Source organism: Azolla caroliniana, unplaced genomic scaffold (genome assembly GCF_043228905.1).
Source record: "Azolla caroliniana isolate FFs.n. ecotype wild unplaced genomic scaffold, voAzoCaro1.0.p SCAF_2, whole genome shotgun sequence".
Taxonomy (NCBI): domain Eukaryota; kingdom Viridiplantae; phylum Streptophyta; class Polypodiopsida; order Salviniales; family Salviniaceae; genus Azolla; species Azolla caroliniana.
This window is the reverse complement of record NW_028230437.1, coordinates 768603-793905: the sequence shown is the minus strand read 5'-3', so window position 1 is coordinate 793905 and position 25303 is coordinate 768603. Positions and strand designations below refer to the sequence as shown.

At 37.7% G+C, this 25303-nt stretch overlaps 2 protein-coding genes across 4 annotated transcripts; one reads left to right on the top strand and one right to left on the bottom strand.

Annotated features, from left to right (window-relative positions):
* The first annotated feature begins 826 nt into the window (after window positions 1-826).
* On the top strand, window positions 827-7412 carry LOC147866963 (uncharacterized). The gene is made up of 11 exons (XM_087339749.1): window positions 827-1346; window positions 2391-3187; window positions 3393-3580; window positions 3673-3834; window positions 4765-5079; window positions 5223-5381; window positions 5465-5614; window positions 5912-6097; window positions 6187-6702; window positions 6774-7091; window positions 7185-7412. Exons 1-9 carry the CDS (start codon window positions 878-880, stop codon window positions 6626-6628), a joined length of 2868 nt encoding a protein of 955 aa, XP_087195875.1. The 5' UTR covers window positions 827-877; the 3' UTR covers window positions 6629-6702; window positions 6774-7091; window positions 7185-7412.
* A 1206-nt stretch (window positions 7413-8618) lies between these two features.
* On the bottom strand, window positions 8619-24512 carry LOC147866962 (Zinc finger C-x8-C-x5-C-x3-H type family protein). Of its 3 annotated transcripts, XM_087339746.1 has the most exons (8): window positions 24326-24512; window positions 22691-22799; window positions 22303-22379; window positions 22060-22158; window positions 21824-21917; window positions 19094-19388; window positions 8845-9101; window positions 8619-8760 (listed from the first exon to the last, which is right to left on the bottom strand). In XM_087339746.1, exons 1-7 carry the CDS (start codon window positions 24367-24369, stop codon window positions 8944-8946), a joined length of 876 nt encoding a protein of 291 aa, XP_087195872.1. In that variant the 5' UTR covers window positions 24370-24512; the 3' UTR covers window positions 8619-8760; window positions 8845-8943. The 3 variants fall into 3 exon arrangements, with proteins under 3 accessions (XP_087195872.1, XP_087195874.1, XP_087195871.1); XM_087339748.1 differs by lacking the exons at window positions 8619-8760; window positions 8845-9101 and adding an exon at window positions 16597-16712; XM_087339745.1 differs by lacking the exons at window positions 8619-8760; window positions 8845-9101 and having other exon boundaries at window positions 18858-19388.
* Between the last annotated feature and the right edge of the window lie 791 nt (window positions 24513-25303).

The window sequence follows — 25303 nt, the reverse complement described above, 5'->3', positions numbered from 1 at the left end:
CGAAAATTTACCTGAGCGGGCACTAGAAGTGACTCCGAGATAGACGTATGATCCAACCACCTCGACTGGGCTATGGGTGATAGTTAGGTGACACTTAGCTCTAACTTGGGCCGATGTGTGGAAGATAAGGACTTTCGTTTTCCCTAGATTCACTACCAATCCTCGTTGTACACAAAAGTCATCTAAGGCATTAAGGTGCCTTTGTAGGTCGTGTTCGGATTTAGAGAGCAAAACTATGTCATCCGCATAGAGCAAGATACGAACTTGCGTATCCCCAAGGACCACTCCGGTGCCTCCCTCACGAGCAATAAAATCTGTGATCTCATCAATGTAGATCCCAAAAAGCGTCGGTGATAGGGGGCAACCTTGTTTTACACCAATAGTGCTAGTGAAACGATTAGATAGGCCACCTGGGCATCGGACACACCCGGGCACTTGTTCATATAGTGCGTAGATGGCCCATACCATATCATCTGGTATCCTCAAGCTTTTAAGTCTATCAAACAACCGCTCTCTAGGGACTGTGTCAAAGGCTTTGCGGAAGTCCACAAAACAACAATATAATTTCTTCTTGCGAGCCTTAGTTTGGTCAATTAGGCATCTAAGTGTGAAGATATGGAGATGCCCCCCCCCCCCCCCCCCAACAAAATAAGATTACGTGCTTCTTATTTATTTATTTAGGGTTTAGGATGTGTATTTTATTTATTTATTATTTTGAGTGTATTTTACTTATTTATTTATTATTATTTTTGAATGTATTTTATTTATTTATATTTATGCCCAGGGCAGAATATTTTCTAGGGTTTCTCTCTCTGCGCAGTGCACACGCAGACCAGGCTTTCCTTCGCCATCTCCGATCGATCTACTGAGGTCGATCATGAGTTTCGCTGAAGACGAATACGAAGACGAAGACGAAGACGAATACGATCTCCTTTTCCAGCATTGCAATCGCGATCTACAAGCACTTAGAGACGTCTGCCATAGCTATGGATATGAAGATGATAATGATGATGCATATGATGATGACATTGGAGATGCAGGAGGCGAGGATGGATGTGTCCGTGTCAATGGATGTCGGAAAGAAGGAAAAGATCCTCTGCATCACTCTTCTGTGGTGGATGACGATAATGATTTGGATGAAGATGCATTTCTTCTGCGTTCTATTCAGAAACGGGTTGGTGCTACCGTTTCCACTGCTTCTTCTGCTTATTCCTCTTCAAAGGCAGTTTGTAAGGTTTCCACAGAACCATTGGCTTCTCGGCATCTTGAAGAGGAGGACGATGACGCTATCTTACAAGCCGTTCGGCAGAGGTTTGGATCATCCGTTGTTCCTGCCGTTTCCTCAGGTAAGACATAGAGTCTATTTCATTGCTCCGGTTGCATTTCCTTTGTTTTTTCAAGTATTCTTTCTTGAATGTTGGTCGAATTTTAGGTTTGTCAAATATAGTGTTTGATTAATGATGGTGCTGTTATTATGTCTTTGATCAAGTAGTGTATCTTGCTGATTGATATCCAAACATTTGAATTTCATCAAACAACTTGTGCATGGACGACTGTATTCTTGCAACTACATCATACTTTGTACTTTTACAGTGAACTGAATCAAGTATTTGATACGATTATGAACTGCCTTTTTGTTTTATGTCAAAGAGACCGAACACTTTATTCCTCATAAAAATTGACATGATACCACCTCATTTCAATATGTGATGGGTGCTAGATTGGTTTGTATGTATACCTTATTAATATTGGAATTAGGTTCCTAATAATTTAATAGCTAAAACATTAATACAAAATCATGGGGAAAAATGTTTTCCAGAAATTATATGCAAGAGTCCAAAGATATAGGTTAGCCCAAACAATTTTGCTCATTGGGAGTTTTACGATATGTGCACCCCTATTCTCTTCAATGAAAAATTGTCTATTTTTACCTTTTTGAATACAACCTAAGGCAATTTCTTGATCCTCAGCATTTCAATTAGTTTAGTTATTCATTTGATGAGTTGCTTATATAGACCTACCTAGCTTTTTTGTGCACCTTACAATGTGTATATAAGGAAATATCACTGTGCCTTTCTTTGACGTATTATGTTTCTATGGACCTTATCCTCCATTGCATTCTTTCCTTACATAAATGATGATCAATTAAAATAAGCTTGGAGACTTGTGGACATATTTTTTACTGGCATGAATGATGATATATGATCAATTAAAATAAGTTTGGAGGCTTGAAGAAATATTTTTACTGGCATGAATCAGTGTATATTTTCCCTTACAAAACACATTGGTAACTTTTCTGTTAATTATGAGGATTTTCAAGAATTGTTTTCATAATGCACTACTGTCTCTTGGTATTTTGATATGTTAGATATATTTGCTGACACATGCAGGCAAGGTGACAAAACATCTACCTAAAGAGAATAAAAAGCATTGTTTCAGTGCAACCCAAAAAGGCACAAAAAACCAGAAAAGTATTTCAGGTAAGGCTGCAAATCAGGTAGATGACTGTACAACCGCAGAAGATAAAGAACATCCATTCAGCATGGCCAAAGAAGACTCGCTTAAGACTGCTGATAAGGTTGAAAGATACGTGCTCTCTCATAATAAAGAACCTCCATTGAGCATAGCCAAAAATGGTTCAGTGGAGCCTGCACCAAAGGGGAAAAGACATGTAGTTCCAGATAAAGAACCTCCCTTGACTGTAGCCAAAGATGAAATCAACCTCAAAAGTATTTCAGTTGAAGCATTTTCAACATCTGAGCTTTCGACCGAGTTATGTCATTCTCACATATCACCTGAGGGTAAAGAGGAACCTACTGCTTTTGCATTTCCAGGACAAGCCGAAATCTTTGATGACAACCTCGAAGGTTTTTCTGACGAGTCATTCTATGGTGTTGTACTTAATAATAATAATATTCTGGAAGAATCCTCTGCTGAGCTGCAGGGAAAAAGCATGAGAAATACTTTAAATGCATTGAAGAAAAACAGGCTGCTTCAGAAAATTCTAACAAAGAAGTTGGACTTAGTTCAATCCAAGCTACAAGAAAATGCTGCGCTTAAGAAACAGGTCAGATCCCTGATAGAGTTTCAAAATATTATTAGTAGAAGAAGTGCAGAGCAGAGTGGTAATGCAATTTGCCCTGCTGGTTACTCAACTACTGGCGGAAAGAGTAAACCATTAAACTTGGTAATTAAGAATAACTTATGCTTTTTGAAAAGTATCTTCAAATATGGCTATCTCTGCGTTCGATAATAAATCGTTAAATGAGATGATCAATAAACAATTTTCTTTAATACCTTTTAAATTGTTCTTTAGGGTGAAAATATGTGTCTATTCCTATCATAACTCTTTTAAATTTTCTCCTTATGCTGAATTATGCTCATTTATACAGGATGTTGATCTTGTTCGGATTCGACCTCCTCCTAATATGGATGTGGCTAAGCTTAAAGCAGTGTTAAAGGATTATTCTTGTGAAGGTGTACCAAAGGCATGGACTAAGCTTGAGAAAGATGAGCTGTTGAAAGGACTCAAACAGCAGATTCAAGAAAGTCGTATGCGTACTGCAATGGAGACTTTCAAGTAAGAACAAAGAATCAGTTTTCAATATTGGAGTTCTTTTTTCATGCATATTTAAATTATGTTTTGCTTTCTGGTTTGGTGGTTATCTTCAGTGCTGAATCCAATGAAGTGACAATCTTAGACGGCCAACTAAAAGCTATTTCAGAACAGGAGCTTACAGCACATGAAATTCGGGCTGCACTGCCATTGGTAAATTGGGAGGAAGTGGCACGCATGTATGTTGTTAAACGCACTCCTATCGAATGCTTGATCAAGTATGCAATTCCTCTCTCTCTTTGTGGATCATGTTTTAGTGAACTAGTATGGTTGTCCTCAGCTAGTCTCTAACCTGATACCAAGCATGGAGTTTTCTGATGGGATGGGGCTTTGCAATATCATGTGACATGTGATCTTTGAATAAATTTTGCATGCCATTTACATATTCGCGATGGATATCTATTACTTTCTGTCTCCATTCTCATCTTGTTCTCTATATTAAATTGTCTGAAAGAGACATCTCCAAACTACACTTTAGTCAGTGTACTGTTTCAAAGTCTTATCTAATAGTTATAATTTGATGGTCCCATGCCCCATATCCTTAGTAGGGTGTGCAACATGGACATGCACACAATCTAAATAGGAGGATGATATATTTTATATCATGGCTGTTAGTCCTACATTTCCAGGTTTTTTCTAGGATTGAGACACTACCAATGCCCTTAGGGTGCAATTTCCCTTATAGCTTCCTCGTGTTAGATGAAATAAATGGATCTCATTTCATTGCTATTAGTGCAACATTTCCTGTTTTTCTTGGATGGAGACCGATGGTCATCTCACGTTTGGTAAGTGAATGGTTTTCTATCATGGTTTTGACTTAGTATTTTGTAAGCATACAAATTTCTCTAAGTAGTTGAAAGGCAAGATGAGTCACTTAATAGTTTCAAATGAAGGCTTTTCTTTCCATGACTCTCAGGAGGAAGCTGCATAAGCCATCAATTGGACCCTTGTTTTAAATCCTGAATGTTCTAAATAGGTTAGTATGACGTTTGTAAAAGCTTTTGCCTCTAATTTTGGTAATTGGTGAATTTAAACTTTTCCCTAAGTTCTTGGGCTGGAATATAATCTAAGCTTACAGTAAAATGTGTGTGTATACTTTGCTATGTTGAGAGATATTCTGTTTAAACTTCGCTTTATGGGCTGTGCAGGTGGCTGAACGATGAAGATCCTCTTATAGATCATGGTCCTTGGACTAAAGCAGAGGATAAACGCCTCTGGAGCATTGCGAGAAACAATAAGCTCAGTAATTGGGATAAAATTGCTGAAGAACTTGGTGGTCACAGATCTGTAGCTCAGTGTTTGATAAGATATCAACGCAGCTTGAATGCTGGCATTGTGCGTAGTGCCTGGACTGCCGAAGAAGACAAGCTACTTCGAGCTGCTGTCCAAATCTATGGGGACAAGGACTGGCAAGCTGTTGCTGCAACACTTGAATGTCGTACGAGTGCACAGTGCTGGAATAGGTAATACTTGTTGTCTCTTCTTTCTCATCTTTATAAAAAATTGCTGGAATAGGAAATTGCTCTATCATGCATGTTGATAACAGGGTATGTATGAGCTCATAGTACCCGATGTATCTAAAATCACCTAATATGGGTTCTTTCAGATGGAGTAAAACCCTTAATCCTGTGAGGAAAAAGACGGGCAAGTGGGATATCATAGAAGACAAACAGCTCAAAATAGCTGTGTCAGTTTATGGTCCAAGAAATTGGAAAATGATTGCATCCCATGTATCTGGTCGGACTGACGTTCAGTGCCGAGAAAGGTTTGTGTTTAGAGTGGACTATTCTTTACTGAATTTGAATATATTTATATATATATCTAATTTGCATCACTTTTGACTGTCAGGTGGTGTAATGTATTAGATCCATCACTATCAAATGAAGGTTGGACGAAAGAAGAGGATGAAAAGTTAAGTCAAGCTGTCATAAAGCATGGATTTCGATGGTCCGCTGTTTCAAATTATTTGAAGCCACGCACTGACAATCAATGTTGGAGGTGACTTCTTTCCCTCCTAAGTGATTGACTTTCCCTGCCTGTCATCAATCCATACATATTTCATGCCTTCATGAAATTCAGGAACTTAATCAGGCTCACACATCAGTTTTGATGAGTGCACCTTCAGTGTGTGGCCATTGATACCTGTTTTTTTATCTGTTTGTTTGTGTTGCAATGTCTACTTTTTCTTTCTTTTTCTTGTCATCATAGAATGATTTATTATTTCAGCTACCATGAACATGCATATTTCTATGTACAAAGTTGGTCATGTTTAATAGTTATACATCTCTTTGGCAGGAGGTGGAAGTTATTACATCCAGATGATGTTTTAGAATTGCAGAAAAACAATAAAATACAAAAAATTGCTCTCGTGAGTAACTTTGTTGGTAGGAAAAAAGAGAGACCAGCATTACAACCGAGTGATTTTATTCCTCAAGGCACGGTATATCATGAAGATAATCAAGTTAAACTGAAACGCAAAAGGTGCGAGTCGTATTTTACATGTTCCTAGAGATTGTTTCTCTTTTTAACTGTTGAATAAATCTCAACATGCAGTTTGATTTGATGAACAGGACTCGGACTTTCAATTCTAATCCTCAGAGAAATGGAACTACGGCCTTTATGAGGTTTTTGAGGGAGGTTGCCAACATTTCTGACAACAGAGGAAATACCCGAAGTGATGCAAAAAAGGGACAATTAATGGATGAGGACCGAAATTGCTCTACTGCCAAGATTTCAAGTGTGAGAAATGATGAGATGAAACCATTTACTGAAATATCAGAACTGGATAACATTGCTTCTAAAGAAGGGAATTTAATAGATGTTGACAAGGATTCTGGTAAAAGAACAGAGGAGTTGGAATTAAATGCCGAAAGAACAGAGCCAAACAAAACTCTTGAAGAAATGAATAAAATGCAGAACAATGAAGTAGAAGCAGCTGTAAAGGCACTATTTTCTTGGCCTTTCTTATGGGGTTTACAGGATCTATGGAAGAGACAAGAGCAAGATGACTAATGGGAGTTTTTGAGAGTCACGAATGTAGTCTCCCCAGTTTTATATATGTTTATGATAGTGAGCCTTTCACATAGGTAAAAAGTCATTCCAAAATTTTTGCAAAGTTTATTTTATCATCTATACACTGAAGTAAATTATACTACAGGATGGAAACACTTCAAGGGTCACATACACTGCTTCTAGACTTCTTGAAAGGTGCAATAAAGAAGAAGAGGATATTAATTCTGCTGGCGGAAGTTAAATACTCCAGTAATGAACACTGGTTTGCAGAATGTTGTAGTCTCACCTCCGTTAACAAGTATGTAGTTCCAGGAACAAGCATGTTCTGGTGGTGAATGTCTATAATGATGGAAATAGAATGCACGGAAGTTATTAATATGTAGAAGCAAGCCCAAAAATTAGAGGATATCACTATGTGCTAAAGAAAAAGATTGAAATATAAAATTATCTGCAAGATCACAAGGTTGGTGCTTCTGCATGTAAGCTCCAGATCATATCATATAAAAAAGGCTTTCTTTTCTATCATGTAACAGCTGCAAAGGTTTTCATTTTCCAGGAGATATTCTATCTATTCTTTAGCTTAATTCAGAAGCTTTGGATGATGCGAACTCTGTAGATCTGCTTCAATATCAAACCTTACATGCGGAGCTAAGGATTGTCTGTGGAAGTCACAGGCCATTTCGCTCCCTATTAAGACGAGTTTAGAGTGTAACGTATGATTATTCAATTCATCGAATATATTGTCTTGTCTCATTGTTACACATTTTTACTCAATACGATTATGATTCATATGATTATCAATTCATCAAATATATATTTCTTGTCTCAATAATACTTTTTTAGTATTCATACGGGTGATTTGAAGGTCTTTTAACTGTTACATATTTAATGAAATCAGCTACGATATGTCTGCGTTTTAGAATTGTCCAAGATGTTGAAAACATTTAAATTTTAAATATTTCCATCTCTAGTAAAACCAACAGCGCAATTAAAAGGCATCAACTTTATCATAACATTTTGCAGCCAAGTTATGGAGCTATAAAACGTCCTCCAATGCAGTGTCCAAAGAACTTCATGGGGAATTATTGGTTATGTTTGGAGCAAAAATACAGGTTATTTGGAGTGAAGATATGGGCATGAATATACAGCAAATCTTCTCGTTAATCAACCACTTTTCCTCATTCCTTTTACTAATACAATTCCTCATGTTTACCTTATAAGCAATATTCTCTTTCACAAGGATAACTTATTGTTTATCTTGCAAGATAATGAAATTACAATGATTAAACAGAAAGCTAAAACAGCATGTATTAATTTTATAATTAACACATCAGAACTTGCTAAAAGTTGTGTATGTATAAAAGATGAAAAAATCTTTAATGCCATTCATAATGATAACAGCACTGCTTTAAGACACATGTATTCATCCACCTCCCACCACCAACTCCATCAAACGAATTAGGTTGTGTGGGAGATAGGAAGGAGTAAGGCATTGGTATTCCAGATTTATTTAATAAAAAATACTTGGATAAGTATTTTTTTCAAAATGTTAAGATAAGTACTTTATGTTGTCACATACATGTAGTAATTCTTTTAAAAACTCATTGTCCAGCATGGAGCTGAACTCAGAACTCATGGGTTCATGTTAATTACGTTAACTAATTTCCCCACATTTAACAATACAACTGCCATCATCAGTCATTGTGTTGGTTTTAGCTTTCTTTAACGTGCAAAAGGTGGTGGCTCCTCCTCAGGAATCTGCCATACACACTTAGATAAAACACTATTACCAGACATTATGACGCACCAAAACATCATAAAATGTAATATAACATGTACCTCTCCAATTTTCCAAGAAGCCTTCATCCATATCTCCGATTTCCCAGTTGATGAATCTGAATGGGGACTTCTGAACATACACATCACACGTGGTAAGACAATTTCTCATTGAAAGGTTACTGAGAAAAGCAATTGATATATTTTGACTTACATTTGATTCGCCATGACATGATTCACTGGCACTTCTGCAACTACTGGCAATGAAATGTTTTGCAAAGTCAATGAGCTTTCTGGAACACCGCTCATGTTTTGGGTTTGGAAGGCACTTTTCGCAATCGATGAGTTTGGTGATGCTGAATCCAGTTACAAGCCAATTTTAAAATCTCGCTAATAACAAGTTGATTAGGAAAGTATTAGATGTAGTTGGACATATTAACCTCCAGATGCCAGATTGAGATTGTTGCTCATTTGTGTGTCATTCAGGCCAAACCCAAAGTTGCTTTGAACCAAATTTTGTTGGGGAGACATTTGCGTAGCTATCCCTGACCCAAAAGACGGGAGCCCAAATGAAAATCCAGGGGCATGAGGGCTTTGTATTGCAAATGGGCCAGGGGCAGGACTTTGTGTTGCCAATGGGCCTGTAGGAGTTTGTGATTGACCAAGACCAAAAGCAAAACCACCTCCAAAACTTCCCCTGACAATCCAAGAAGTTATAGAACAAGGGATAGAAACACTGTTAATGTATCTTCTTTACCTGGATAACCATGCAAACATTATCAAATCATGACAAGGAACTGTAAAACATAACATGTGCCCAGAACAGGAAACCTGAACAGAGAAATTTAAACGGATACCATATACATGGGATCAATCAATTTGGTGTTTGACTTAGAATGTATATTATTCATAAGAAAGCATTCCTTTGTACCCAATCAAATAACAGGATTTTGAATATTTAAATAAATTTAAAGTTTCCAAGCATTTGTTGTAAGTGTTAAAGATATCGAACAGACATCAATACCAACAAAACCATAGATAAAATTTTCAAGAACGCATTTTACAACTGTTAATAGCAGTTTCCTCACATGGTATCAGAGATGTGAGGCCGCTAGAACATCCCTCTTGTTTTTTCTATTCAAATCAATTTTCTTTGAGTAGCCAATATATTTCCCACATGAACTATCATTTAGGGAGTGGGCAGCCCTGTGCACCTAGTTATGACAATCCATTTATAGCTTTAGAGGGATTCATGGCTTCCAATGCCACTATTATCTCTTCTAAATGGAAATGATCTCTTCTACTATTCTAGATGGAACCAACCATCTACATTGGGAATTGCACATGATAACCTTATTGCAATACCGGAGCCTAATCTTAAGGCTAAGGCTACCTCTATTGTTTCATCTTCAACACCCACACAAGATGCAATAGACTCTTGGCTCAAATGATCACTTTGGAGAACCAATTAGGTAATCTTCAAGTTTCTAATGGCCCTAATATTATGGATGAGATCACACAGTTAGTTTCCTTGGGAAGAAAGGCCACTGAAGAAGCACTTGTGCATCACTTGATGTCCAAGTTTCCAGAATATTTCAAGGCATTTTGTGACACTATTTCCCTTCTTCCCACTACTCCCTCTTTGAATATCTTTGTAGGGATGTCACACGATAGGATACAAGGTGAACTAGCACTTCACGTTCTTTAGAGACTCTTCTCCATGTTAAGGTCAAAGCCAAATGGAATGCCTCTCTTAATAACAGTAAGTTTTCATCAGAACCAACAAACAAAGAGCTTACATGTCACTACTGTGGTTATAATGGCCACATCCAACTCCATTGCCAGAAAAAGAAAAGGGCTAATGTCAACAGCAGCCTAAACCAACCCCAAGCTCACACTTATTTCTAACAGCAATTATACTACAAAAGAAACAGTTTTATTAGGCATGAATTTCTCCTCAATGACTAACCAAAACACATCCTATCTTGATGATTGGATTGTGGATAGTGGTTGCACAACTCATCCATAGGTAATGTATTATTTGAGTTATTCTAGTCAACAACAAACTATTGTTCAAAATAAAGTTATGGTGTATATCTTGATAACTCTAACTTGGAGGTGATTAACGTCAACAACCTACAAATTGTTGCTAGTGGCAAAAAGGAAGCTGGTTTGTATAGTATTTACAGCTCCACAAGCCCACTATCATTCTCCGAGTCTCATCTACTATAACTTCTTCATGGAAGTTATGCCTTCGTAACTCAATAAGATCCTCAGTTCTGGCATACATGCTTTGAGCACCTCAACTACGAATCTCTTCAAAAGCTCTCTCATCCCAAATGGTGCATGGACATCCTCATTTCAATGTCTCAAATATCACCACTGCGAACCTTTTCCCTTTCAAGGTACTCATTGTGCATATGGATTTATGTGGTCCAATGCAACACTTACCCCTCAGAGTTGCACGATATGCCATGCTTATAATTGATGATTTCTCGTGCAAACTTTGGGTTAACTTGTTTTAAGCCAAAACTAAAGCATTCTCTAGGTTTCAAAAAGGTTCAGAAAAACAGATCTAAGCTTATTCTACATGCCTTCGGTAATTTTTTTCACAAAGAGGTATAGTGTGTCAATTTTTGTCGTCAACTATCAACAAAATGTAGTAAAAAGAAATGGCTTGATCTAAATTTCCCTTCAGCTTTTGGGGTGAAGTTTTCCATAGAGTTGTCTATATCATCAACCATTGTCCTACAAAGGAGGTGTGAGAAAAGTTGTTAATAGCAGCAGTGGAACTGTTGCTAGAACAAAAAATAGACACAACCAAGCTGTGAGAAGGGTGTTTGACAGCAGTTGCAAAAATAGTTGCAAAGAGTAGAGACACAGCCAAAGACTAGAGCTTCTTTGCAAGTAGCAGCAAAAATAAAGTCTTTATAAAATTGGGGAACATGGGAATATGTTGGAAAAAGTGGAAAAGAGAAAGAATATTAACGTCTTTTAAGAGGCCAAAATGGCCTATAAGACCAAACAAGAGATAAAAACTGACGAGGGAATCTGGTTAGACATATTGTAACTTTTGTCTTCATAAAGATCTCTAGCATAGGTCAATCCAAAATGGAGAGGTCTCTGAAGCGAGGGAAGCACTTGCAATGGCAGGAGATAATGGCCTTTACCTGTCAATGACAAGGGTGTTGCGGTCATGGTCCATGGGGCCGGGGCCTACATGCATGACAAATTGCTATTGCCCGATCTATTGTAACCCCTTTGTTCTCTCCTGGTCGGGAGCCTATTTGTGTATCCCTTGATTGACTCATAGCATTAATAGGAGTGATGGGGCTAAAGAAAGTTGTGATTGTCTTTTGTGGATGAAATGTGTGGTTGTATTATTGTCCTTCAACAACTTTTCCCTATGTCTCTTGAGTTCTAGCAAGAAAAGTCTTAGGCACCGTTGGTCCTCATATTCTATTACCTTGCATAGCAGACCAAAGTCTTGTTTAAAGAGGCAATGGTATCTCCCTCTGATTTCAGAAAAGACACTACGAACTTCATCACATCAACTAATATTCTTTGGATTCCACTCCTTGATGACACAATTGGCAAATTCTTTCTTCTAGAGGTGTTCCTATATATCTGCCTACCTCAATCTCTAGCTGATGTGATGAAGTTCGCAGCTGCCCTATCACACTACGCAGTGCATCTAATAGATGTATATCCATATAAGGCATTTAAGCATTGCAGATTCGAGAGAAGAATCTAGGAAGAGAGAGAATGTAGAAGAGAGATAATAAAGATGAAAGAGAGCGCAGGTCTAGAGCTGCCACCCTCCAACACCTCCTCTCAGCTCTAGAACGGCGGTCCAACATTGAGTCAACCAAGGAGTTGATCAATGGCTTGCCTTGAAAGTGGCTTACTAAATAAATTAGCCAAATTTTCTTGAGCAAGACAATATGCCAAATTGATGACTTGTAATTTCACTAATTCACAAACAAAATGGTAGTGCACTTCAATATGTTTTGTTATACCATGAAATGTTGAGCTATGTGCCAAGGCACGGGGACTTTGGCTGTTAATAAAAATTGTAATAGGAGAGTCTTGCAGAACACCAATGTGATAAAATAATTGCATTAACCATAACAACTCACAGCAAGTATCCAAGTAGGCTCGATATTCCGCTTCCGTCGATGAAGTAGAAACTGAGTTTTGCTTCTTTGATTTCCAAGAAATCATGCCTGAACCTAACATAAAACAATAGCTAGATGTGGACCTTCTAGAATCAATATCACCTACCGAATCCACGTCCAAGTAGCCAATACGCTCAATGCCGCCTTTAAAAGAGAGGCCATAGTTGAGTGTGTTGGCCAAATACCTAAGAACTCGAATAGCTGCTTGCCAATGACTTTGTCTTGGATCACTTGAGAATTGGCTAAGAATACTCACATTATAGGACAAATCAAGCCTGGTGTAAATTAAGTGAAGAAGAGACCCAATTAACCTTCTATATTTCGTGATATCTTCAAATATGGGAGAATTGTCTTCACGAGATAGCTTTGAGTTTATCCATTGGACAAGAGAGTGGCCTACAATTTGACATACTATAGGTCTCAAGGAGCTGCCTGAGATACCTATGTTGGTTGAGGAAGACACCAACATGTGTTTGATAGACATCCATACCTATGAAAGAATGGAGAAGTCCAAAATCAATCATTTCAAATGTTGTTTTGAGGTAAGCGTGGAGCTCCTCGATTTTAGAAGCAAGGAACCCTATAATTAGAAGGTCGTCAACATATAATATGATCAAGCATAGCAAATTATCATGGGAAAAAAAAAGAGATTGTCATGCCAATCTTTAGGACCTTGCTTTAAGCCATACAAGGCTTTGTGTAACCTATAGACCATGTTTTTCTGCTCTGAAATCTCGAAACCTAGAGGCTATTCAACATTGTGAAGTCAATTTTTGCTCGTAAGAAAAGACCATGGCAAATACATCAAATGCTAAGGTGTATAAGAATAAAGCACGCCATGAAAGGTTCAAAAGTTAAAAGACGAAGGACATTGAAGGGATATTAAGTTACAGGCGTTTTTCAAAAGAAGACAAACCAGGAAAAATAAAAGAAAAAAAGATGCAGAAAAAAGGCAGCGAAAGCAAGGCAAAGAAAAAAGCTTATAACTTCTTCATCTCATATCCAAATTTCAAAAGAAAAGATTCGTAAGAAAGCTGACAAAGAGAGCTTTCTTATATGACAAATTTGGGATGACAAAGCTAAACTAGTGTTGGAGGGTGGCAGCTCCAGGCCTGCACTCTCTTTCATCTTTATTATCTCTGTACTACATTCTCTCTCTTCCCAGATTCTTCTCTCTCTAGAATTTGCAACTCTTTAAATGCCTTCTCTCTCTAGAATCTGCAATGCTTTAAATGCCTTTTGTCTCTTCCACTTTTTCTAAGATATTCCCTTTTTATTCCTAGTTTATTGTACCTGTTTGGTAGTACAAGAGTCTCTTAACTACCAAACAACCATTCCCAATTTTGTATAAATAGGCTTATACCAGCCTCTTTTGTAATAAGATTATTTTCTATTTTGCTACTTAAAAACAAGCTCTATTCCTTGGTTGTGTCTCTACTCTTTGCAACCATTTTTTCTACTGTTGTCTAACAGCCTTCTCACAGCTTGGTTGTGTCTATTTTGTTCTAACTCTTCCGCTGCTGCTATTAACAACTTTTCTCACATGGTATCAGAGCAGTGAAGTCTCCATATCCTCAGCCTGATTTTTTTGGCCAAAGAGCACATAGACCTATCTGCATGGTACTTGGTCTTGAAAATCCATTTCAATCCAATGACTTGCCTATGTTCAGGCCAAACAACTAGCTCCAATATATGATTTTGCTCAATGGAATTAGGTTCAACTTCCATTGCTGCTTTCCACTTCGGAAGAACAGGGGCCTCTTTTGTTGTTGTGGGTTCTTGAGATTGCACAACAATGCACAATAATGCAAAGTTGCACGAGTGAATGGGTCGTTGTGACCTACGTGTTCTTTTCGTGTTGGTCAGAGATCCAGATGTAGTTCAACATCGGAGAGATGAGAATCATGAATGGTGGCTTGAAGCCACTTGGAAGTGGTGGAAGTTGGTGTGTAGAGGGAGGGGAAACGATTGGAGTTGAGAGAGAGGTTTGAATTGTTGGCAAAGTTAGAGGTTCAGAAGGAGGAGATAGGGGACTTGAAGGTGACACGTCTTCATTTGAAATAGGAGATTCCCGAGCAACTAGGATTCAACCGTGAACTCGGGTGAAAGCCTAAAGTCATCCAGCTTAGACTCCACAAAATGAACATCCCTAGAGATGACTAGGGTCTTTGATTCTAAATGCCATAACCTGCAGGCTTTAGATTGTGGGTTGTAATGAAGAAACTTGCATTTCTTGGTTTTGGACTCAATTTTAGTCCTTTTATGATCTAAAATGTGAACATAAGCATCACAACCAAAGACTTTAAAATGAGAAACTAAGGGCTTTACACTTCTAAATGCTTCTGCAGGGGTCACCGCAGCAACTACTTTTGTTGGGCAGCAATTGATGATGTAGACTGTTGTGTTGACAGCGTCACCCCAAAACGAGAGAGGAAGATCAAATTGAGAAAGCATTGTATGAGCCATCTCTTGGACTTTCTGGTTCTTCCTCTCCACAAATCCATTTTGTTGAGTATTGGGTGTAGAAAATTGGCGAGCAATGCCTCATTGAGAGCAAAAACGGTGGAAAGCTTGGGAGATAAACTCTCCACCATTGTCGGACCTGATCTTTCGAACTTTCTTTGACGTCTCGTTCTCGACAAGAGCTACCCATTCTTGAAATTTGGTGAAGGCTTAAGATTTCTCTACAAGAAAATAAACCCCAACCTTACGGGAGAAATCATCAATGATAAGCATGAAGTAGCGTGCACCACCAAGAGTAGTGGTTTTCATGGGACCACAAAGATCCATGTGCACTAACTCCAAGATAGATGTTGCATGGTGAGTGGCTTCATGAGGGAAAGGCTCTCAACGTTGCTTTCCAATTTAAATGCTATGCTTTTGTACGCCGAGGTATAGGGGGTTTTGAAAATAGGAAGACCCTTACCCAATTGTGAAGAGGAGAGCTTTTGAAGTGTGGAGAGGAGAGCTTTTGACGAGAACCATAGTTGAGATGACCGAACCTAGCATGCCACAACGTGGGATCTTCTTGTGCCACCAAGGCAATGAGAGCCTTGAAGAAGATGAGATTTGGATTTTTCCATGGGGCTATGGGAGCTTTTCAGGCGATATAAACCTCCTTGTATGCTGCTAGCTACAATTTGTAGGCTGTTGGTGTCAGTGACTTCCAAAATTCAGCTATCAAAGTGGATTCCATAACCTTGCTTAGTGATTCGGTAGACCAAAAGTAAGTTGGCAAATATGCGAGGCACATGTAGCACATCTTGAAGAACGGCAGGTTCGTCATTTGAAGAAGTGTTAAGAGACACATTACCCACACACAAAGCCTCAATGCTTGAGGCATCTCCTATGGAGATTTGGTAGGAGCTAGGCTTCATATCATGCAAAATAGATTTGTCATAAGTCATGTGTGCAGTGGCACAAAATGTCTACTAACCAGTCATCAATGGTTGAGGTAGTTGGTCCAGCCAAATGTGAAGTATGTTCCTCAATGCCCAGGAAAACTGTTTCTTTGGCTGCGTGGGCCAAGTTTGATTTTGGTGTAGATTGACTTTCAATGGAAGAAGACTTCTTGGCATTGTCCCTTTTCTTTTTCTGACAGTCGGGCTAAATGTGACATTTGCAGCCACAATAATGACAAGTGAGCTCCTTGTAGGCTGGGTTGTTTGGTGGTCTTGGATTGGTTTTGTTGTAGAAGTTGCCATTTTGCTTCCACTTGCCTTTACTTTTCACATATAGATGCATCTCATTGGAAGTTTGAGTAATTTTCTTTCTTGTTGCCCTGTCTTGTAGCATGCCAAGAAATGTATTCATATCAGGTGTGATATCAGGTGTGTTGGGAAGAAGAGAAATTGTGTCACAAAAGGCTGAGAATGACTCAGGCAACTTCATCATTAGACGATGCACAAACTCAACTTCGGTTGACTTGCTTTCAAATGAAACTAGTTCCTTTTGGAGAGTAACAAATTGCGTTATTTGATCCATAAAGACAAGGCAAGTAACCAAACAAGAAATCACTTACTCTCCAGTTTAACTCATGTGTCCCAACCAGCCATGCCACAAAGAAGAACTTGGTGGCTCGTTAACAATAACAACATGGTCACTCGCACTAGATACATGAAAAGAAGCACCTGAATCGAGAATCCAAGTGTGCTTGTCACCATTCATATCTACACGTAATGCATATGCATTATAGTATGAAGAGCGGAAGAGAATAACATTCCCACTATCACTGTCATGAGTGACTACATGCAGCTCTTCAAATTCAACACTGCTTTTATTAGGTTGACTCTCTTTCATCTCTTCTTTGCTATCATCTATCTTCTTGCCCTTTCTCTTACTTCCATTTGTATCAGTCACGTTTAAAGTGACCAAACTTGCCACAATGATGGCATTCTACATCTTTATCACGTGATTTACTACAGCCTTTGTTATCAGATTTGCCTCTCTGTTGTGACCTGCCCCTAGTATGCAAAGCACTAGACTTAATGGATGGCATTGTTCTGCCGATTCATCTCTTCCATGAGTACACAACTCTCTACCTTGGCGTACAAAAGCATAGCATTTAAATTGCTCGTGGCAATCCTAAAGCTATCCCAACTCTTTGGTGCAAAATAAAAGTGTGGCCTTAAACTCATCATCAATAACGAATTTCAAGGCAACCAACTGGCTGAAAGTAGGAGTAAACTCACTCAAGCGAGTTGACATGACTGTGCCCTCTTTTAAGTGCAAATCCATAAGGTTTTTCAGCCAATAAACTTTACTAGTTGCACTCTTTTGGGTATACAATTCCTGGAGTCTAGTCCAGATTGTATGGGCAGAGTCCAAACCTTCAATGTTAAACGTTCAACGGTTAAACATGGAAGCTCATTCAACTCCTCCCAGACAACCTGATCCAAGGTATGTTTTACAGGCTGAAGAAAGCCTTAAACAAGCTACAAAGGCATGATATGACAAGATCAATTCTTTCTTTATTTCATTTGGATTCAAACAAAGTTTTGACAACAATCTCTATGTACTTTCTCAAGATGACTTGATGTGTCTAGTTATTCTATATGTAGATGACTTACTAATTACAGCTTCTTTTGAAGCCAAGATAGAGTAGCTTCACAATGAGTTAAAAGTGACATTTGAAAATACAGATGTAGGACTTCTCCATTACTTCTTGAGCATGGAGGTCTATCAATCACACGGAGGCATATTTCTCAGCCAGCATAGGTATCTTCGACAACTTCTTGAAACCTATGACATGATTGATTGCAAATCTCTATCTTGTCTTATGGATCCACAAACCAAGCTTGTTTGTGAAGATCACCTCTCTTTCAAGATCATACAAAGTACAGGAGGCTGATTGGGTCACTCATTCATCTTACCTATACAAGACCTGATGTGTCCAACTGTGTGACTGCTCTCAAACAGTTTTCAAATGCTCCATGCCAAGTTCATTGGCAAGCAGCCATTCATGTTCTCTGGTACTAAGCAGGCATGGATGACTATGGCCTTCCATTCACAGGATGCATTCAGTTAATTGGTTACTCCAATGCTGATTGGATAGGAGATGCAGACACAAGAAGTTTGGCTTGGGTTTGATTTCTTGGAAATCCAATAAACAAGATTCAGTTTCCATTTCATCTACAAAAGCTGAATCATGTACCTAGGAATATTTTATCCACTTTCATAAATTCATAGGTTACAAAACCCACTCTCATTTTTGTATTTGAAGGCTTTGAGCCTCAGGAAGAAATATAGTTCTTGTTTTAGCTTATTGCTAAGTTGTTGCTAACCTCTTTGGCATCTTACAACGGTTCATAACAGTTTTCTCACAATTTTTATGCAAACATAAACATAGCATGACTTCTTTCTCCTACGCAATGTTTGGTTTTAAATATTTCTGTAAACTACAGCTTTACCAGTTCATGTTCTTTTTTTCCTTCTTAAGTTCTATGGGGCAAGCAGTTTGAAAACAGGCAAACACAATGGAAAACCATAGTAAAATATGGGAAAAAAGCTGAAATGCCCTTAAGTTTCCATTATATGTGCTATTTGATCAATTTCTTATGTAATTGAGAAAAGTATCTTATAATTGCCCAAATAGCACATTTAATTCTGACATTTTCTGAAAAACTTGGGGGTATTCCAGAGTTCTTCCTTAAATAATTCCAATTTCTAGCTTGAAAAAATGTTATAAAACACTGAACATGCAAGCAGTTTGAAAACAGGCAAACACAATGGAAAACCATAGTAAAATATGGGAAAAAATCTGAAATGTCCTTAAGTTTCCATTATATGTGCTATTTGATCAATTTCTTATGTAATTGAGAAAAGTATCTTATAATTGCCCAAATAGCGCATTTTATTCTGACATTTCCTGAAAATTTTAGGGATATTTGGGGAAATAATGAAAAACTTGGGGGTATTCCAAAGTTCTTCCTTAAATAATTCCAATTTCTAGCTTGAAAAAATGTTATAAAACACTGAACATGCCTGGATTGAGTGGGTTCTTGTGAAGGACCTGAAGGAAATATTGATGCACCAAAGGGTGCAGTGGTTCCAAAGGTCATCTTTGGAGCATTTGTGGATGTATTTGCAAATGATGTGGCAGTTCCAAAGGTCATCTTTGGAATATTTGGGGATGCATTTGCAAATGATGTGGAAGCTCCAAATGTCATTTTTGTAGCATCTATTGAATGTGCAGTTGCAAAGGATGCAATTTTACTACCCGAAGTTACCGGACCTGTATAGGGGTTCTTAAGGAGAGCTTCAAACTCCGTACTCTTTGCAGCAGCCATGTTTCTTTCATTTTGAATCTGTTATAAAAAATAATTTCGAAAAAATCAACAAATAGTTAAAATATGTTGATGCATAGCAGCTACAGAATATAATTTTTACCAATGTTTAACACAATCCTTACCAGTACTAAAAGTGAAATGGAGGATGCTTTCTTGAAAAATAATTAACTGTACAAGTTATGCCACATTTTGTCTATAGTTGGTTACATGTGAATCATGATTTTTGGCCCACATTTATTTACACATTATGTTGAAAGACATAAACAATGGTTGCTACCTGCATGGATATCCTATAACAATAATGGGATAATGTTATCAATTATTGCGCGCGTGAAAGATGAAAATAAATTTTGATGCATAGAAGATGGGATCTGAACCAGGGCTCTTATAATAACAAATAGTATTCTGGAAAGTATTCGTATCATCAAGTTGCAGACCAGTGACATGCAGTGTTAACTGTAATGAAAAGGAATAGTTCCCGACAATTTTTTTTAAACCTTATCGGAAACATGTTTATTTAGTACATGTGTAATGTCTCAACTGTAACATATTTGAAAATTTGGATATACTTCATGCATACTCTTTGGATGTTCGTTCATTGGTATTTCGCTATAGCATTTTCCAAGGTTGGAAATTACACAAAAGATAGGCACTTTACAAATCCTCCTCTCTCAAGATATTTCTCAATGCCCATGTAGTAGAGCATCTAGAGTTTTTTGAGCAACAGGTATTGACATCTAAAATATATGAAATTGAAACAAACATACTCTATATGCTTGGTTGTACCACTCCTTGCAGGCCCCCAAAATCATAGTCATTTCCTAAATCCACAATTCTCCTACTACTCTGAGGATTGTGCTCACTTGTGACACAGAACTTGCAGTAGTGTGCGAAAAGGGCATATGTGGTGAATGCATGCAATACTAGCTCTCTACTTATCTCATGCGAACAATATGGATTCAGTGTTTGTCAACCATCATAAATAGCTAAACTTATTATCTTGTGGTAAATTTGTAAGGCTAGAACTTGCAATAGTGTGCTAAAAGGGCATGTGTTAGCCGGTCGTCTACCCAAGGGACAAAGGTCAATAAGTCGGAGTCGGAGTCGGACAGTATGAAAGGGCAGAATTCAAAATGTAACTTTAGTCGAGTATAAAAGATATAGTAATTTAGGAAATAGACTGGTTTTGTTATAACTGTAGGTTCTTGCCGAACAAGGCAAGTGTAATCCTAGAGAGAGACTCTCGGATCACCTATAAAAAGGTGACCGAGAGCACTGTAATTGCGGATTAATATAAGTTTAGTCGTTAGAGTATTTGTTGTGTCAATTACACAGTGTCGTATTTTTCTAACTTTCTCTGTGTCTTATGTTCAACTACAGTCTCTGCTGCACAAGTTATATTACATCTAATAGTCGATCATAAGTGTAGAAAGAAAGAAAGATATATTAACGTCTTTTAAGAGGCCAAAATGGCCTATAAGACCAAACAAGAGATTACATCTTAAGTGTTGTCTCGTCTTTGAGAACAACAAATCAAAAAAATAAGTAAATAATACGCTGTAAATATAAAAGTACATACGATGAAAAGAGACGAGGGAATCTGGTTTTCGGCACATGTGAGATTCTCAAGTTAGATATATTGTAGCTTTTGTCTTCAAAAGATCTCTAGCATAGGTCAATCCAGAATGGAAATGTCTCCAAAACGAGGGAAGCACCTACAATGGCGGGAGATAATCGCTTTTATCTGTCGATGACAAGGGTGTCAAGGTCGTCTTAGAGTAATCGTAATAACTAAGCTCTGTACACTTATTCTCTGAGTGTAAGATTAGTGTCGACACCCATCTCTCCACCACAATCTTCTTGATCGAACACTCAGAGTCGAACGTTCAACCTATTGTGTCTGTCGACTACAGCAGTCGGCTGTCAGCAGGTTAGCAATATGTGATGGATGCATGAAGTCTAGCTCTCCATCAATCTCATGCGAACAATGTGGGTTATCTGTTGATGACAAGGGTGTCGAGGTCATCATAGAGTAATCGTAATAACTAAGCTCTGTACACTTATTCTCTGAGTGTAAGATTACTGTCGACTTACCCATCTCTCCACCACAACCTTCTTGATCGAACGTTCAGAGTTGAACATTCAACCTATTGTGTTTGTCGACCACAGCAGTCGGCTGTCAGCAGGTTAACAATATGTGATGGATGCATGAAGTCTAGCTCTCCATCAATCTCATGCGAACAATGTGGGTTCAGCATTTGTTAACCATAATAGATTACTAAACTTATTAAGAGAGACAACTATTTTATTTTGTGATAAATAGAGCGATGTGAGAATATATATATATATATATATGTATGTATGTATTTATATATATCATATTCCTAGTCTCTAGGTTACAGTATGATGAAATACATATTTAAAAAGCTAAAGAGCGTGTATTCATTACACACCAGACCCTGAAGAGGCATCCCTTGTTTTCCAGCATCATATGCATAACCACGTAGCTCCTCAAAGCTTACATCCCCAGCAATATCATTCGGTAGACTGGAAATGCCAAATCGACCATTTTCTTTTACATGACCGTATTTTATTTGTATTAAAAACCATAAATTCATTAATATCAAGAATGAATTACGATTCTGGAAACTAGCACATAGATAATAATGTTTAAAGAAAAAATACATACTATTTCCCATGGGCATAGCTAGTAAGCCTCCAATACATTGGTCTTTCATTTTCAAGATCTTCCTTAATTTGTAATTTGCATTCTCTAGGATCGGTGCACCTGAGGGTCATGGAAGCACTTTTGTAGAAAGAAATATGAATGGCTCATATTAATTGTACAAGCTAAAATTACAACATCACAAAATGAGGAGTCCATATTTAACATATAAACCATTTCTGACTTATTAATTGGACAAGAACAAACCTATGCTCTTTCACCTGGCCTTGGGACTGCTGTTTTTGAGAAGATAGAGCAGCATAATTGTTTCCGCCTTTATTGGACTATAATGATAAAGAAATGATTATGTGTGGCACAAAGAATGTGTGTAGAAAAAACAATCACAAGAAAAGTTCCAAAATACCCCTGACTTAGTGCCACTGAATTTTTTCTTTATTTCCAAAATGCCTTCGGTCAACCCCCAAATAAGCAATGTATGTGCTACTTGAGCAATTGTGTTGTCAAATTAGTGAGGGCATTTATTCCAGAGCAAACTCAGTGGGTATTGCAGAGTTTTTCTCTAATATAGAGAATTTGCATAAAAATCATTCAGCAATCTTTTGCAAAGTACAAGACAATAAACAGCAGTTAAAACCTGTTGTGGCCCCTGATTCTTCAGACCAAATCCAAAAGGACTGCTTGGCTGTTGTCGCTGTTGTTGGGAGGTGTCATGAATAAACTTACATCTTGCACCAAATCGACAACTGAAACACCAATATCTCTTATGTTCTCAAATTTCAATCAAAACTAGTAAATCAATGTTAAGATGTCAAATATTTATGATTCATATTTCAAACGAATCTAGTAAATAAACGTAGAATTAACAATGTTTTATGAATGTACTTCTGATCATACACCATGTAAGAAGAAAGAAAATGTCAATCAATGTGATCACAACATTTTAGCTGTTTACAAGTAGGATAAGTATGCCTAAGTTCAAACACAACTTAAGAGAGACGCATAAGATGTGGCACATTTGCACATCTTAAGAATCTATGAGTTTAGATGGTTGAAGATACATTTTTCTTTTTTATTAATACCTTAATCTATAGTGACCTTAAATATACTAACACATTAAAAATCCATATACTTAATAGAAAACAACAGTTTTACATCAATCAGCAGTGAAAATTTTCAAATTCTTGTTCCTTTGAGTCTCAATTAACAAAACAACAAATAAACAAGGCAAGACAAAGAACTAGAACTATTATAATGTCAGATGAAGAGCCTTCTATTTTGATCTTTTCACTTCCTCTTCCTCCTTGACATCATCGCCATCGTCTTCTTCTTCTTCCTTAGCAGAACCACCTGATTCTTCCTCTTCTTAGAAATCATTGGCATCCGTATCGTCATCCACTTTCCACTTCAGATTCATGTAATGTTAATATGGAAGCTAATTAAAATCAGTAACTGAAGACTAATAATAGTTCTTCCAGAGGGACTTTGATACTTGGATCTAAAACACAGTACCAGTATCTGACGATTCATGTAACAACCAGATCAACTCTGATTTATTATGGATTTGAATATTTGTTTCTTTTCATGATTTTCTTCTAGTGTCAAATCATTTTCATCTGCAAAGGAATTGTATAAAACTACCCCGAAAGCTATCTAAATTAAGAAACTGCAGATGATAGGAGCTATTCAAGCAAAGGATTTGATTCTTAGCTCCTGGAAGGCAGTTAAAGTTTCAACGTTTTATAGATTTTTGGTCTAAGTACAGCTAAGCAGAGAGAAAATTGAGACACATTTTGCCTGGTCATCAAATGAACTCTGAGCAAAACTATCGTATCAAGGAATGGCAGATCCTTCAATGCAATTGATTTTTCAAAAGTTTCTTACAACGAATACAGCCAAGGAAAGCAAAGAAACATGACTCACGTGGGACTTCGGGCAGATAGTAAACCACAAATGGTAAGGAAAATAAATAAAAACCTATACTCCATAGCACTTTGAGGAAATCGTGAGTAAGAAAAATGACAAAAATGTATAAGAACAAATCAATAAGAATCGGATTTTTTTCAATGGTAATTTACATTTCGATACTCTATATACATTTATTTTCCTTTCCAGCAAAGGAAAGAAAGAAAAAAACCTTTAGTGGTAGTAAATGAAAAAAAGCTAAGGAAAACGGTATTACGTATCAAGAAACAGAATTAGAAGCTTTGATAGAGCTTCGTACGAGTAGATTGTAAAGACACGTATTTTGTGAAGCTTGAGTTTGGCTTACCTTCCTCTCACGAAATCCCTACAGACGTCCGACCGACGGTTCATCGATTCAGCAAAGAAGAATGAATACGGGACGGCAGAAGGACGGAGAATTGCCGCTTCTTCGTCTGCTGCTGCCGCGGAACTTTAAACGATTCCCTGTTGTGTTTGCAGAACTGTAGAAATGCCCCTCGCATTTAATCAGGAATTGCAGAAGGAGGTGAGCCTCATCGCTTGAAATTTGAAAACCTTTTCAGACGGACTCGACGACTTGTAATATAGGCCCGGCCCCCATTCCGACGCTCGTTAATTCGGTTTCCAAACCCATTTGTCCGTTGTTAGCCCTTAGATTTGGTTCCACACTAATTGCTCTTAGGCTCAAAAACCTCCACACTCCATACATGATTGGGCAATCGTCAATATCTTGCTCGCAAATCATGCTTCTAATTCAATGACTCTTGAGCTCCCTAGCTTGGCTTGGTTATTTGATCCGTGTAACTATTTAATACAATAGGGAAGCTCTGGCTTGCAAGTCATGCGTTTGATTCAGGAACCCATTCAACATGAGTTTCCCTAGCTTGGCTTGGTTATTTGGCTCTTTTGACATGAGTTGCCTAGCTTGGCTTTGGTTATTTGATGCATGTGACTATTCTGAGATCTATAGGGGTTGGAACAACATCTTGATTGCAAGTCTCCATCCTCGAGGCTCTGGTGCCATTCTTATTGGGCTACTTGCCTTTTTGTTTCTTTAAACTTCCTCGTAGGTTTTGTCCTTCTCTTTACTATTTAGTCCTATAACTTCAGCCGACAAGACATGGTTTGCTTGGACTTCATATTTGCGGGCAAAGCACCATATAAGATTTTCTATTGAAACGATGTACCTTTTTTTTCTCATAGGTAGTTATAAATTATTCACAACACTAGCTTTGGATCTTGTCCTCACATCGAGAAACGATTAAACTCACAAATTGTGATTATTATTATCATAGATAACAATAAT

What these genes read in the sequence shown, in the direction of transcription:
- LOC147866963 (XM_087339749.1), top strand. Translation starts at nt 878, where the DNA reads ATGAGTTTCGCTGAAGACGAATACGAAGACGAAGACGAAGACGAATAC. An exon ending in TGTTCCTGCCGTTTCCTCAG is followed by an intron (nt 1,347 to 2,390) that starts GTAAGACATAGA and finishes TGACACATGCAG; the next exon opens with GCAAGGTGACAAAACATCTA. An exon ending in CCTATCGAATGCTTGATCAA is followed by an intron (nt 3,835 to 4,764) that starts GTATGCAATTCC and finishes TGGGCTGTGCAG; the next exon opens with GTGGCTGAACGATGAAGATC.
- LOC147866962 (XM_087339745.1), bottom strand. Translation starts at nt 24,369, where the DNA reads ATGAACCGTCGGTCGGACGTCTGTAGGGATTTCGTGAGAGGAAG. An exon ending in AGAATCAGGGGCCACAACAG is followed by an intron (nt 22,380 to 22,690) that starts GTTTTAACTGCT and finishes TTATCATTATAG; the next exon opens with TCCAATAAAGGCGGAAACAA. An exon ending in GGATGCCTCTTCAGGGTCTG is followed by an intron (nt 19,389 to 21,823) that starts GTGTGTAATGAA and finishes TTTTTATAACAG; the next exon opens with ATTCAAAATGAAAGAAACAT.